The sequence below is a fragment of the Malus domestica genome, chromosome 10, assembly GCF_042453785.1.
Source record: "Malus domestica chromosome 10, GDT2T_hap1".
NCBI lineage: Eukaryota > Viridiplantae > Streptophyta > Magnoliopsida > Rosales > Rosaceae > Malus > Malus domestica.
This window is the reverse complement of record NC_091670.1, coordinates 24,042,527-24,055,336: the sequence shown is the minus strand read 5'-3', so window position 1 is coordinate 24,055,336 and position 12,810 is coordinate 24,042,527. Positions and strand designations below refer to the sequence as shown.

The 12,810-nt window shown below is 37.2% G+C and overlaps 2 protein-coding genes across 5 annotated transcripts; one reads left to right on the top strand and one right to left on the bottom strand.

The window, feature by feature from the left end:
- The first annotated feature begins 219 nt into the window (after positions 1-219).
- LOC108169933 (TMV resistance protein N-like) lies at positions 220-8,740 on the top strand. 2 transcript variants are annotated; one of them, XM_029109794.2, is made up of 5 exons: positions 220-1,073; positions 4,781-5,891; positions 6,109-6,402; positions 6,511-7,719; positions 7,880-8,740. In XM_029109794.2, exons 1-5 carry the CDS (start codon positions 340-342, stop codon positions 8,579-8,581), a joined length of 4,050 nt encoding a protein of 1,349 aa, XP_028965627.2. In that variant the 5' UTR covers positions 220-339; the 3' UTR covers positions 8,582-8,740. The 2 variants fall into 2 exon arrangements, with proteins under 2 accessions (XP_028965627.2, XP_070663311.1); XM_070807210.1 differs by having other exon boundaries at positions 221-1,073; positions 6,511-7,647.
- Positions 6,718-11,042, bottom strand: LOC103430350 (protein HIGH CHLOROPHYLL FLUORESCENCE PHENOTYPE 244, chloroplastic-like). Of its 3 annotated transcripts, XR_011572483.1 has the most exons (9): positions 10,435-11,042; positions 9,530-9,625; positions 9,321-9,377; positions 8,970-9,046; positions 8,775-8,838; positions 8,198-8,609; positions 7,906-8,087; positions 7,337-7,621; positions 6,718-7,130 (listed from the first exon to the last, which is right to left on the bottom strand). XR_011572483.1 is itself a non-coding variant. In XM_070807212.1 (4 exons), exons 1-4 carry the CDS (start codon positions 10,648-10,650, stop codon positions 8,082-8,084), a joined length of 375 nt encoding a protein of 124 aa, XP_070663313.1. In that variant the 5' UTR covers positions 10,651-11,042; the 3' UTR covers positions 7,872-8,081. The 3 variants fall into 3 exon arrangements, 2 of the variants coding, with proteins under 2 accessions (XP_070663313.1, XP_070663312.1); XM_070807212.1 differs by lacking the exons at positions 6,718-7,130; positions 7,337-7,621; positions 8,198-8,609; positions 8,775-8,838; positions 8,970-9,046 and having other exon boundaries at positions 7,872-8,087; XM_070807211.1 differs by lacking the exons at positions 6,718-7,130; positions 7,337-7,621; positions 7,906-8,087; positions 8,198-8,609 and having other exon boundaries at positions 8,767-9,046.
- Between the last annotated feature and the right edge of the window lie 1,768 nt (positions 11,043-12,810).

The following is a 12,810-nucleotide window of genomic DNA, read 5'->3' as shown; positions in this document are numbered from 1 at the left end:
CCGTTGTTTCTACATATATTTTATTGAAACATGACTTACAAAGAGTGCTTTGGACATAATTTTCTTTTAATTAAGCATATTTAAAAGAAAATTTTAAAGTAGTAGCATTATCAAATACTTGTTAGGTGACTAGTCCTTGTCTCTCCAAATTTTTAATTTTTGTCCTCCTGGAGTGTTTGTAACTTTGTGCAGACTCGATAAGAAGTAGTACAATTTCAATTTATGTGTACTAAAATCTGATCTAGTCTCAAGTGCAATTATAGTTCAGATTCGCTCTCTGCTCTCCGTAATCAAATACTCGCTTTGATCACTTCATTCTCTTCTCTGAGGGATAGAGAGATGGAGTTGATTGGGTTCATTCAAGTTTTCAACATCATCGTCATCGCCATCGGGACTCTGTTGTACATGCGCCGCAGATCCTTAACATTTGGTTCCTCGACTTCTTCTTCTAATGCTACTGATGTTGATACTGTTAATGTTGGTGTTGCTGATGTTGCTGATGCTGATGTTGTTGGTGCTACTGCAGTTGCTGCTGCTGAGGCTGCTGATGTTGCTTCTAATGTTGTTGTTGTTGATGTTGTTGATGATAATGATGGTGATGTTGATATCCCCATTATTCGAGATAAGTATGATGTGTTTATTAGTTTCAGAGGCGAGGACACCCGCAAAAATTTTACCAGCCATCTTCATGCTGCCTTACTTCGCTATAAAATCGAAGCCTACATAGACTACAGGCTGAAGATAGGAGACGAAATAGGACGCACCCTACTAGAAGCAATCGAGAAATCAAGACTTTCGGTGATCATTTTCTCCAAAAACTATGCGTCTTCCACATGGTGTTTGATTGAACTTGTGCATATACTCAAATGCAGAAATAAATATAAACAGATGGTTGTGCCCATTTTTTACGACATCAATCCATCAGATGTGCGAAAACAAGAGGGGAGTTATAAAGATGCATTTGCTGGACTTGAAAAACGTTTCCAGGACAGTATGGATAAGGTGATCGAGTGGAAAGCTGCTTTGGTGGAAGCAACCGGTCTATGTGGGGCAGATTATTCAAACACAAAGGGGTAAGTAACATTATGTTGGACGAAGGAATTAAACTTAAAATTTTGACAAAAATCAGAATTTATAAATTGACATGTATTAATTTCCTTGTTTGGATTCATAAATATAAAAACTTATAATTTTCGCATGGAAAAAAAGCTTAGGATTTGGAACCTCTAATTCTCAAGTTTAAAGAGTATCATTTTCCAATTTCTATGAATAAGAGTTTAAAAATAACAAATACCGTATTAAATTACGTTGTCCTTAACTTTGTAACTTGTACCAATTTCTACTTGTGACTATTTCTTTTCAAGAAACAATATTCATTATATAGACTTCAACAATCTGATTTAGGTAAGGTTTGGTACTTCCATATCTAATTATTGGGTTAAAATTAAAAAAAAATTAAATCAAAAAATTTAGGTTCTAACTTAAAAATAATTTTTCTCTTCCAATCCTTCTAGATTAAATTTTTTATCCGAGATTATTAAAAAATAAATTTAAGGTAATTATTTTTTAAATCAACTTTAAAAAACAATTATGCATAATTATTATAATTTAATTTTATGAACATTTTAATGTAAAAATATTTAGATTCTAATCAATATTGAAAATCACTAAACCAACCTCTAATCGTGCCTTTTCACTCACGGAGAAAGCTCTTACACAACTGAGCATACACATTTTGCCAATTCCTAACAACTTTAACTAATTAGCTATTAAGTACTAATTAAACCCCTAATTAAGGAGTAATGTTATTCATACCATGTTTTTATATCATATTTCTATATCATTTTAGATGGCATCTGACATGGACAACTACGTCATTTGAAAAATTTGCAAAGAGAAAGACTCATCATATACCACAATCATCATTTAATTAACTGATTTTTTTTAATTATTAGTTTATTAAATAATGAACAAAATTTAAAAATCTGAGTAATTCAAATGATGTGGCTGTCACATCAAATACTACTTAAGATGATATAAAAATGTGGTATAAAAACATGGTAGGAATATTATTACTCCTAATTAAGTGATTAAGCTGCTTGCTTATTACAATCATATCAAGACCTGAAATTCCAACCCCCGAATTCCTCGCGCGGCCCTGAAATTTCGACCCCTGAAATTCTTCCACTCATTCCTCTCCCTCTCCCTGCAAAGATTATTGCACGCCTTCCTGCAAAAAAAAAAAAAAAAAAAAAAAAAAAAACCCACATATATTTCGCCCAAATTCTTCAGAATTACACCAAAATTTCACTGCACCTGTTCAGTTCGGCCAGATGCGCATCGGACCATGCCTGCACCACCCCCTCCTTTCTCTCTCCCTCTCCCTGCGAAGATTGTTGCACGACCCATAAACTTTCTGGCAGAGGCTGAGCACCTTCAGCGGCGTGTGCGTGTACCGGAACTGTAGCGTACCAGAGGGGCAGAGATTGAGTGGGCCAAGTTGGGGATTGGGGTTAGGGTTTGGAGAGACACAGAAAATGGGGTGTTTGGTCGTCGAGAAAGTGTGGAGATTTTGACCGCGAAAATTGTGAAATATACAAGATAAAAATTATTAAATAGTCAGCAATTAAAGATTAGGTTTTCTATATTAGTATATTACAAAATGTTGAATAAACCCTCACATTAAAATTTAATATTAAATTATTTATTTACCATACTATGCAATGAAAATTTTGACTTTATTAGGTTAAAAAAAATCTAAATATACCCCAAATCATTTTTAACATATTATTTATCTTCTTTAACTATAAAAATCCTTTCGACCCTGCATTGTTGAACAAAATTCAAACTGATGAAACTACAAACATGTTAATTGAGAAAAAAAAATTGTGACGAATGAAACACGAAATCGATTTTTTGGAAGCTTCAAATGATGTAAGACTTCATATTTTTTATTGTTTTAGTGATTTTGACGATATCGATAATTATTTAATCTTGTTTTGTTGCGTTATTCAAATTTCTATGTTCGTATTCATCTTTTAGGAATCACAGATATTACACGAAGAATTAAACACCTAAAATTACCACCAAATATTAAAAATAGACGACATGAGTTTTAATGGTGGAATTGAAAACAATCCATATATGTTTTAAATCCCAGGCGGCATCTTTTGTCAAAATTTCAATCAGCATTTTTTGTCCAAATTAAAAGCTTTATAAAATTTGAGAAATGTGGAGTGTATAGAAAATATGGGGTGCATGTAAGAAATGTAAGGGAAATTTGGAAAAATAACCAAATTTTAGACCCCATATAGAATTATAGCCACCATATTAATTTTATGATAATTATAACAAAAACTTGATGTAAAAGTACTAATATACCCTTAATATTAGGGTTTCTCACAACAACCAAAACAAACCTTTAAACTATCCTAAAATGAGAAATTAATCTTCATCACTTTTTTGTTTTCACTATTCACTTTGCATATGCAATTTCGTATTCTTTCTTCATCCACGAAAAACATATTGGAATGTATGCAATTTAATCAGTGAAACACTAAATCGAAGTATCTAATTACAAAAATAATAATTAGCTATGGAATTAGTACCTTCTGAAGAACATTCTCATAGGTTGTCTTGCTAATTAAAGAGAAAGTTAATTCAGTGGCCTCAATCTGCAGTAATCCTCAACATTTTAAGGTAGTTTAAAGGTTGTGTTTGTGGTTGTTATGAGAAACCCTAGTATTAAGGGTATATTAATACTTTTACATGAAGTTTTGGTTATAATTATCATAAAATTAAAATAGTGGTTATAATTCTATATGAGATTTAAAATTTGGTTATTTTTCCAAATTTCCCGAAATGTAAGGTCTATATTGAGAATGTGAGGTGTGAGGGTGTTATGGGAAAGTATGTGAGGTGTATTAAGATAAGAGTGATGATATTCCCACCCCGGTGTCTTATTTCCTCACCCACCATTTAATGAAAATGTTAATAACATATTTATCCTTTTAAAAGAAGACTCTTAAATCCCTATTTAATTCAGTATTATAATAATAAATAAATAATGGTGGGTGGGGTGTGATATCTTTGGTGGAAAGAGGTTGGGAAAGATTTGGGTTAGAATCGACGAAAAGGTTAGAGGAAGGAATGGGCGTGTGCTAGATGAGGGCGAGAAACTTCAATAGAGAAAAAGGAGAATTGGGTGTGAAATCTACGGTTTTGACAAAAAAAGGAGGAAGAAGAGTGGTTTGGGGATCCAGGGTTTTTGCGGCATTAGGTGTGAAGGAGATGACGAATGTCTAGGTCTTAGGTCTTGCATTTTCTTTCATTTTTTATATTTTTATTTATTTATTTATAATATTATTAAAAGATATATTAGAGTTATTTAAAAACAAAAATATTATGGTTATTTTGGGAATAATGGTAGGTGGGGAAATAACATTTTACTTTTTTAATTTTCTATGGTGGGTGGGATTATCATGTGGGTGGGAAAATAGGACACTGGGGTGGGTCTAGTAGCACTCTAAGATAATTATTCATTGAAAAATGGGGTGTATTAAGTATGTGAGGTTTATTTAACAATTTGTGGAGTGTTAATATAATAAGCCTAAAGATTATAAATAAAAAATAAAAAAAATTATTATTATACAACTATTTATTCTTATATAAAAGTACAACAAAAACACAACAATACCAAACTAGCTTTTAAAGAAACCTTACAGACTAGTGAAGCATTGCTTACTATAGATTGCTTGTCATTCATAATCATATTTTGCAGGACGGATGCCGATTTCATTGAGAAAGTTGTGGAAGATATTTCAACGAAATTGAAACGTGAAATCTCAGATGATTTAACCGGCCGAATTGGAATTGAAAGCCGCATCAAAGAAGTTGAATCGCTATTAAGCATTAATGATTGGAAAGGTGTTTGCACTGTAGGCATTTGGGGCATGGGTGGTGTTGGAAAGACCACCCTTGCTAATGCTGTGTTCAAGAGACTCTTTTTTAACTTCGAATCTTGTTGTCTTCTTAAAAATGTTAGGGAGAAATCAGAGCAAACAGATGGAATCGATCAATTGAAAAAAACATTTCTTAAGGAGATCTTAAAGGAAGAAAATCCCTTCATAGATTCGACTTCTGTTCAACAAAAGCTCAGGCGTACAAAGGTTCTCATTGTTTTTGATGATGTCACTGATTCAAAGCAAATAAAAGATGTAGTTGGACCTAGTCCTCGCTACGGCGATGGAAGTAGAATCATCGTAACAAGTAGAGAACGGAGCGTACTCAGGAAAGCTGTTGGAGATAACAAACATATCTATCAGCTTGAGAAATTAAAAACTGATGACGCTCTTCGGCTCTTTCAATTTCATGCTCTCAATGATAACTCTCCTAGAGAAGAATATACAGACTTGTCAGCACGGGTGGTAGAATATGCTGGAGGCATTCCACTGGCTCTTGAAATTTTGGGTTCCTTATTCTTTGAATGTGAGAGCAAAGACGAGTGGGAAAATGCATTGAGCACACTGAGAAATAATCCCAATGAAAAAATTCAAAATACGTTCAGAGTAAGCTATGATCGATTAGGAAGAAATGCGCAGGAGGTATTTCTTGATATAGCATGCTTTCATAAAGGGGATCATATTGAGGATGTAAAAAAGATAGTAGGCTTTGGCCAAATGCATGGTGGTTTATGTGCGACAGATGGAATTAGAGTTCTCCGTGATAGGTCTCTCATATCGATTGATTCGGAACGGGAAACCATAGATATGCATGATTTGGTACAAGAAATGGGTTGGGAAATTGTTCGCGAACAATGTGTTGAAGAGCCCGGAAGACGCAGTCGGCTATTCATTGAGGAGGATGTTTATCATGTGTTGAAAAATAACACGGTAAGAGCCACAATTGCATTCACAATTTTTTTTAAATAATAAAGAAAAGAAATAGATCAATAAAATACTGTGTACTTCCTATGAGAAGACAGCTAGAGAAAACTCATGTACAAAAAAAAGAAAAGAAAAAAAAAGTCATATTCCTACAAATGTAGTTAAGATTAAATTTTGTTGTGCGTTAGTGTGTTCACATTTGTACTTTGCTGTTGGTTGTCAGGGAACTGAAAAGGTTCAAGCCATATTCTTTAACGGAGAGCAAATCTTGGATCGTGCAGACTTCAAAAGAATGTATAATATGAGATTGCTCGGTGTTGGTTCTTGGGGGTGGGGGTGCGGGTGGGGGGGCAAAATATTAAACAGTAAAACTCTCTTTCTTCTTCCCAATTCTCTTCGTTATCTTTTCTGGGTGGCATATCCTTTGAAATCTTTGCCCCCAGAATTTTCTCTTGAAAATCTTGTTGAGCTTCATATGCCCGATAGCGAAGTCACGCAACTTTGGGATGGAGGCCAGGTATATGTTATTGTTATAGTTTTTTTTTTTTTTTTGTCTAAGATGTAGTGTAGAAACTTATTTAGATTAAGTTGTTAATTCTTAAATTTTCTCTTTAATTTGTTACAGAATCCTGGGAACTTAAAAGTGATCCAACTTTGTAACTGCAAACATCTAACTGCACTTCCAAATCTCTTGGGGAGTCCAAATATCGAGCACATGGATCTTTTTGGATGTGAAAGTTTGGTTGAAATTCCTCAGTATTTTAAAAATCTTGACAAACTCACTTATCTTGATCTTTCAAGGTGCTGCTGTCTCAAGCATCTTCCAGAGATGCCAGACAATATTGAATTCTTAAAATTACAAGGCAGTGGCATAAAGGAGTTGCCGTCATCAGTTTGGTCTCATGAAAAAATTTCTTCCTTGGATATTACAAATTGTGAAGAACTTAAGGAACTTCCAAGCAACACTTGCAAGCTGAAAGTCTCTGGTGCTTTTAGTCTATATGGCTGCTGCTCTCTTGAAAAGGTTTGGGAGCTTCCCAGGGGTATTGGTGAATTAGATTTTTCAAGAACAAAAATAGAAGTATTGCCCATGTCATCAATGGAGCGTCTCTTTTGTCTCACCAAACTTAAACTAAAGAATTGCACAAATCTTGTGAGCCTCCCACGGAGCATTTGTAAGTTGAAATCTCTTGAGGAACTTGATCTCACTGATTGCTATGAACTTAAAGTTGTCCCAAGTTGCATCTACAAATTAACAAATATCAAAACGCTCAGCTTTAATTACTGTTGGAAACTCCGAAATTTTCCTCAGCCGACTGGCTCAGTTGGTTTTCCCTCTCTTGAAATACTAAATCTCAAAGACAGCGGTATATTAGAAATCCCTGAGGGCGTCATTTGTTCAACCTCATTACGGGATCTTAATCTGAGCAGAACCAAAATTCGGAGCATACCCTCAAGCATTAAACAAGCTGCTCAGCTGTCTTGCCTGTGCTTAATCAAGTGCGAGAAACTTCGATCTTTACCAGAGCTCCCAATGCCCAGTCGTCTTCAAGCAAATGGCTGCAAGTCACTGAAGACAGTGTCGAGTTCAAGGACAGCAATTACACAATGTTGGAATAGATATGAATTGCTTCGAGAGCAACTTAACTTTTCTAATTGCGGAAGGTTGGGTTATGATGCAAGGAGCAACATAATGGTTGATGCACAGCTTAGAATCATGCGAGTGGCAACTGCGTCTTCAAAGTTAGAGGAGGAAGATTACGTATGTTTCTCAACTGCAGACGAAGATTACTTATCTCTCTATCGCTCTGTCTATATCAAAATGGAAGATTACGTATGTTTCTCAACTGCATCTTCAAATTTAAAAGAAGAGTGTGCCTCTCTCTCTCTCTCTCCCTCTCCCTCTCCCCCCCCCCCCCCTTCTCTCTCTCTCTCTCTCTCTCTCTCTCTCTCTCTCTCTCTGTTAAGTAACAAGATGTCAATAAATGTTGCAGGAAAAGTACTCTGGGCCCTTAGTTACCATTGTATGTCCGGGAGATGAAATTCCAAATTGGTTCGTACATCAAAATGAGGGGGCTTCAATAAATGTCAGGCTTCCTGCAAATTGGTTTCGTGAAGGTTTCTTGGGTTTCGCTCTCTCTGTTGTTGCATCCCAACTCTTTGCTTCAGATGTGAAGTTTGAATGCAAGTACAATTTCAAAACTGGAGAGGGGGAAAGTCATGAAATCAATTGTTATTTCAATTTAGAAATTAACGATGAAGGAATTTGTCATTACTCATATCTACAACATGTGTTCGTACTGTATAAAGACCTTGAATATGAAGAGAGAACAAAATGGTCCTCTGCTTTTTACGACTGCGTCACTGAGGTCTCTGTTCACTTCTGGCAAGAAAAGGGATTCAAGACAGTGGAAAAGTGTGGCATGTGCCTGTTGTATGCTGAAGATGCTGAGAAATTAAAATGTGATGTCATGTCGCGACAAGAACAAGATGAGCATGCAGCAAGTGGGAGTGGTGATCCTGAAGCCAGTGGAAGCAATGAATCTGAGGAAGCAAGTGGAAGCGATGATTCTGAGGGTGAAAGTGGAAGCGACAAGGAAGCAAAACAAAACGAAGAGTCTGGGGAAGCAAGTGGAAGAGATGAGTCTGGGCAAGCAAGTGGAAGTAACGAGCCAGATGCAAGTCGAAGTGATTAGTCTGTTGTTAGTTTAGGGCTCTCCTAAACTTCAATGTAAAAAATAATTTAACAATAAAAAATTGAGTAGTTCATCCAGTATTCAACCACAATTCTATGTTAAACGTGTGAAATATATTAAAATTGTCTACATCTATCTCAAAATCTATTTACATCCTAATTAAGGGAGGAGTAAGAGATGAGAAATTTCATACCGACTAGCAGTCATTGTTTAAGAAATATAAAGTATTCATTGAGCTCTACAAATATAACTAATACCTGCGCCATAATAGACCACCTATCAATTAAGATTGTTATACAAACCAAAGAATTCAGTTGATTCAAAAATCGAAAGCCCATAACAAAATTTATCTAATATATTAAGACAAAAACAAAACCCAAACAGATACCTTCTAGCATTTCCTTTAGAGAAAACAATAAAATCATTGACAAATAGATACAACAAAGATAAAATTCATTGGAACTCCTGTTGAAGAAAATAATAAGCAACATTTACGGAAGAAAAATTCAACGATATTGAGAAAATTACTTAACCTTCTTTGTCATTGATAATTATATTGACAAAATTTGATATAGAATCAACGATATTGAGAAAAGAGAAAAGTGCAAGGCCTTTGAGCTTGTTTTTAATTTCCTCATAAACATACGAACATAAAGAAAGAAAAAAATGAGTGCAAATAAAACATTTTGAAATACGATTTTCTTTGATCATATTCACATCTTTCATTTTAAGAACTTACCTCTGAAAATGCCAATCTATCAGCAACATCATTTGTGCACTCAAAAAGCCTTATTACCTGAAAGCAAAAGGCACTTTTAAAAACCCTGGACCTTGGTTATAATGAAGGTGAGGCACAGTAGGAGCTGGCCTTAAGTTCAGTTGCAGAGTATAAAAATTAGAGGAAGAAAGAACAATGAAGGGCCTCTGGTGGTAAACATTCTCGCTCACCTCTTGGGTTGTCCAAGCGCAAGCGCCAGCAAATGCGAGAAGCTTCCCATTGACTTTCTCATTTCTTAAACCTATAAAGGTCAGAGGAGCCACATCCTAATACCAAAAATAAAAAGTGTTCAGATACCATAACGAGAGGTAAACAAAAAGAAAGTAGCTCTAAAATCAACCAGGGAAACGGTCAAAGCATGATTAAACTGGGTGTCCATGTATGCAATTCTTGTGGGGGCATCTGTTCCCCATACTGATTTCTCTTCTAATATAGGCACTGCAATACTGCATACCGTCTAATAATTCCCTGAGAATAAAATGAAAAGATAAGCCTTTTCACTTAGTAGCTAGTACTAACATCAAAATAGATATTCCATCTCACAACGAAACACAAGAAACTGTAATGAGAGAAGGATATCTAGCATACATAATTATTGATTGTTTTATGAAATCATGTCCTTGGAAAGATTCCTTTCCGAACATATGATCATTCTCCACGCATATGCATACCTCTTCAGGGTGTGTGTGTGCTTAGATGCATGCCTGTGTTTTGAATGATTTTTACAAGTGCAACTTCTTATAACTCTGACTGGTTTAATTGTTGTTTCTGATAAAGAAAGTAAATGGGGGTTGGAGGAGTGCTATATGAGAATAAGAATAATAAGAAGATACGGAAATTAATTTGAAACATCAAGCTGACAGTGAAGCACAAATCTGGATATGCAAGCAACAATATAGTAAGAGAGGAAGTTTAAGTTTAAGTGAAACCTATTTTTTATTTGAACAAGGAATAACATAAAGCCCGAATACTGTAAAGCAAGCAGGAAGCTAAAATTAGACAACGAACAAACAGTAGCACTCCAATGTCTTATAAAATTTATAAAAATTTATAAGAGTTAGTGAATTGGAATTACATTGACAACAGTAGCACGCCAATCTCTTAGAAAATCGGCAGGAGTTGGTCTCAGCCTAACCAAGCACCTAACATCATGTCCCTCATCAAGTGCTCTCCTCACAATCTGCCTCCCCAGAGTCTCGGTGGCGCCGACAACCAGTATGCTGGAGGGTCTGACGGGTGTCCCCCGAGCAAGATTCACAGCCCCAGCTCCCGCCCTGGCCGTACATTTCATGAAACGCCACGTATTGGTCCCTGCACACACAAATCAAAAATTGAAAATTCAGTTCTTTTCAAATTTGAATATAAATAATGGGTTCTTTTCAAGTTTGTAAACAAAAATATGGGTTTTTTTGCGATTTGTGAATAAAAGTGGAAAAATGAAAGCTTTCCTGTTGAAGGGAGGAGACGAATGAGTGGCGGTAGAGGTGGAAGGAGATGACGAAGGAAGGAGATGGTCTGGAGCTAAAGTCCGGCACCATGAGAGTGAGGCTTGGAACTATGGCGTTTCGGAGTCACGGTGATGGAGGGTAGGATGCCTCCAAGCCATTGCCATTTTCAAAGCTTTCTCTCTATCTGTCACCGTATGGAGTCTGGAAGGACTCTTTCATTTTACAGAGAGAGAGAGGAGGTGGGGATGGAACGAACGGGAAATGGATTCTCTCCTGAGCATCTGCTCAGGATCCTACTGACCCATACACAAGGGCCGTTGGATTTTCATCCAACGGTTACAAACAGAAGAACTCTTTTAAGCGACTGACCCATACACAAGGGTCGTTAGATTTTCAATCAACATGTGTTGGTCAGTAGGATCCTGAGTAGATGCTCAGGAGAGAATCTTTCCAAACGATTGAGCTCAGTGTTGCCAGGTCATTCTCCAAGTGGACAGATTTTCTGCCACTTGTCGCTGCTCATTTCTGTCATACGACCCGACCCGGCCCTGGCATATTCAAGGCCACTTTGGGCCGATTTCCAAACGAAGCCCAATTAGTCGAGACAAAGGAAGGATGTGAAAATTTGAAGAAAACGATTCTTTACAAGAGTTGAGTTGATTTAATCAAATTTAAATTCCTTGCATTGCAAATGGTTGTCCATTGAGCAAGTTGAATCGTTATTAAGCATTAATGATTGGAAAGGTATTTGCACCGGTGGTATTGGAAAGACCACCATCCACGGCCATATATAATCAAACATAAATCGCATATATGTAGGTGTAGGCATGGTATTAAATATCGATAATATCGGCGATATTTCGCCGATATTATCGTTTTTCAGAGGCTCCGATATTTTCCCACATATCCGTCTCATTATCGTCAAAATATCGCGATATTATCGATATTATCGATAATATCGCGATATTTTCGATATTATCGAAAAAGTCATCGTGGATCCGTCGTCGGAAAGGCAGTCGAGGCTGCGTCGTCCCCCCAGCTGCCCAGATCTCTCTGCAATCCATGCTCAAACCCAATATTTGCGCCTCAACGACGCCGATTCCCCCGCCGTTGTCGAAGTCGCGGCGAAAGAGCTCGCAGAACGGATTGAAGTAGCTCTTGGGTTGAAGCAGGCGTAGATCCACAACTCCAGAACGGATCGAGCTCGCAGTTGTAGATCCACAACTCGTGGTCTGTCCCCACGGCGAAGCGGGCGTGGTCTTGGGTTGAAGCAGACGTGGAACAAAGACGGAGGCGAGCGCGGCGCCAGCGGGGTAGTCTCCGGTGGGAGGAGGAGAATGGGTGGTTATTGTGGAGGTTGAGGTTGGGGTTTGGGGGCGATTGAGGGTCGTGGTGGTCGTCGCTGAAGTCAACGACAGAGGTGGGGTTGTTATCGGTGGGATCGGTGAGGAAGGCGGAGAAGGATCAAGAGAACTCAAAGTTCTTGGGTTCGCCGACGAGGCGGAATACGCGGACGAGGAGGAAGGCGAGGGAGGAGGAGAATGCCATGTGGAAGAAGGATCGAGAAAGGTCTCTGTGCGTGTGTATGGGAGAAGGGAGAAGAGAGAAGGATCGAGAATTCGAGAGATCTATCGATCTGTGTGTGTGTTTGTGGGAGAAGGGAGAGGGAGAATAGAGAAGGATCTAGAGACAAGTCGTGTGTGCGTGTGTGGTGTGCGTGTGTGGTGGCGTGTGTGATCCCTCTGTGTGTGTGTGTGTGTGTCGGTGGCGTGTGTGTGTAGGTGGTGTGTGACGGTGTGAGAAAAGAAAAGCATGGTAAATAATTCAACTTTTACATCTTTTAGGAATGGTACAATGTATAAAGTGTAAAATATTGTACTAATTCATTATATATAAATGATTATGGTGTGTTTAAACTTTTTTCATTAATTACTACATATTTTCTACACTCACAATGTTTGCCAGCTCGCTATATAATCAACTTGATAATGTTAAATCCATCA

Bases quoted from the DNA above. Each gene is read 5' to 3' on its own strand.
- LOC108169933 (XM_029109794.2), top strand. From the start codon at position 340: ATGGAGTTGATTGGGTTCATTCAAGTTTTCAACATCATCGTCATCGCC. The intron at 1,074-4,780 runs GTAAGTAACATT...CATATTTTGCAG, and splicing joins GATTATTCAAACACAAAGGG to GACGGATGCCGATTTCATTG. The intron at 6,403-6,510 runs GTATATGTTATT...AATTTGTTACAG, and splicing joins AACTTTGGGATGGAGGCCAG to AATCCTGGGAACTTAAAAGT.
- LOC103430350 (XM_070807211.1), bottom strand. From the start codon at position 10,650: ATGAAATGTACGGCCAGGGCGGGAGCTGGGGCTGTGAATCTTGCTCGG. The intron at 9,626-10,434 runs GTAATTCCAATT...TTTTGGTATTAG, and splicing joins GGCGTGCTACTGTTGTCAAT to GATGTGGCTCCTCTGACCTT. The intron at 9,378-9,529 runs GTGAGCGAGAAT...TTTTGCTTTCAG, and splicing joins GCGCTTGGACAACCCAAGAG to GTAATAAGGCTTTTTGAGTG.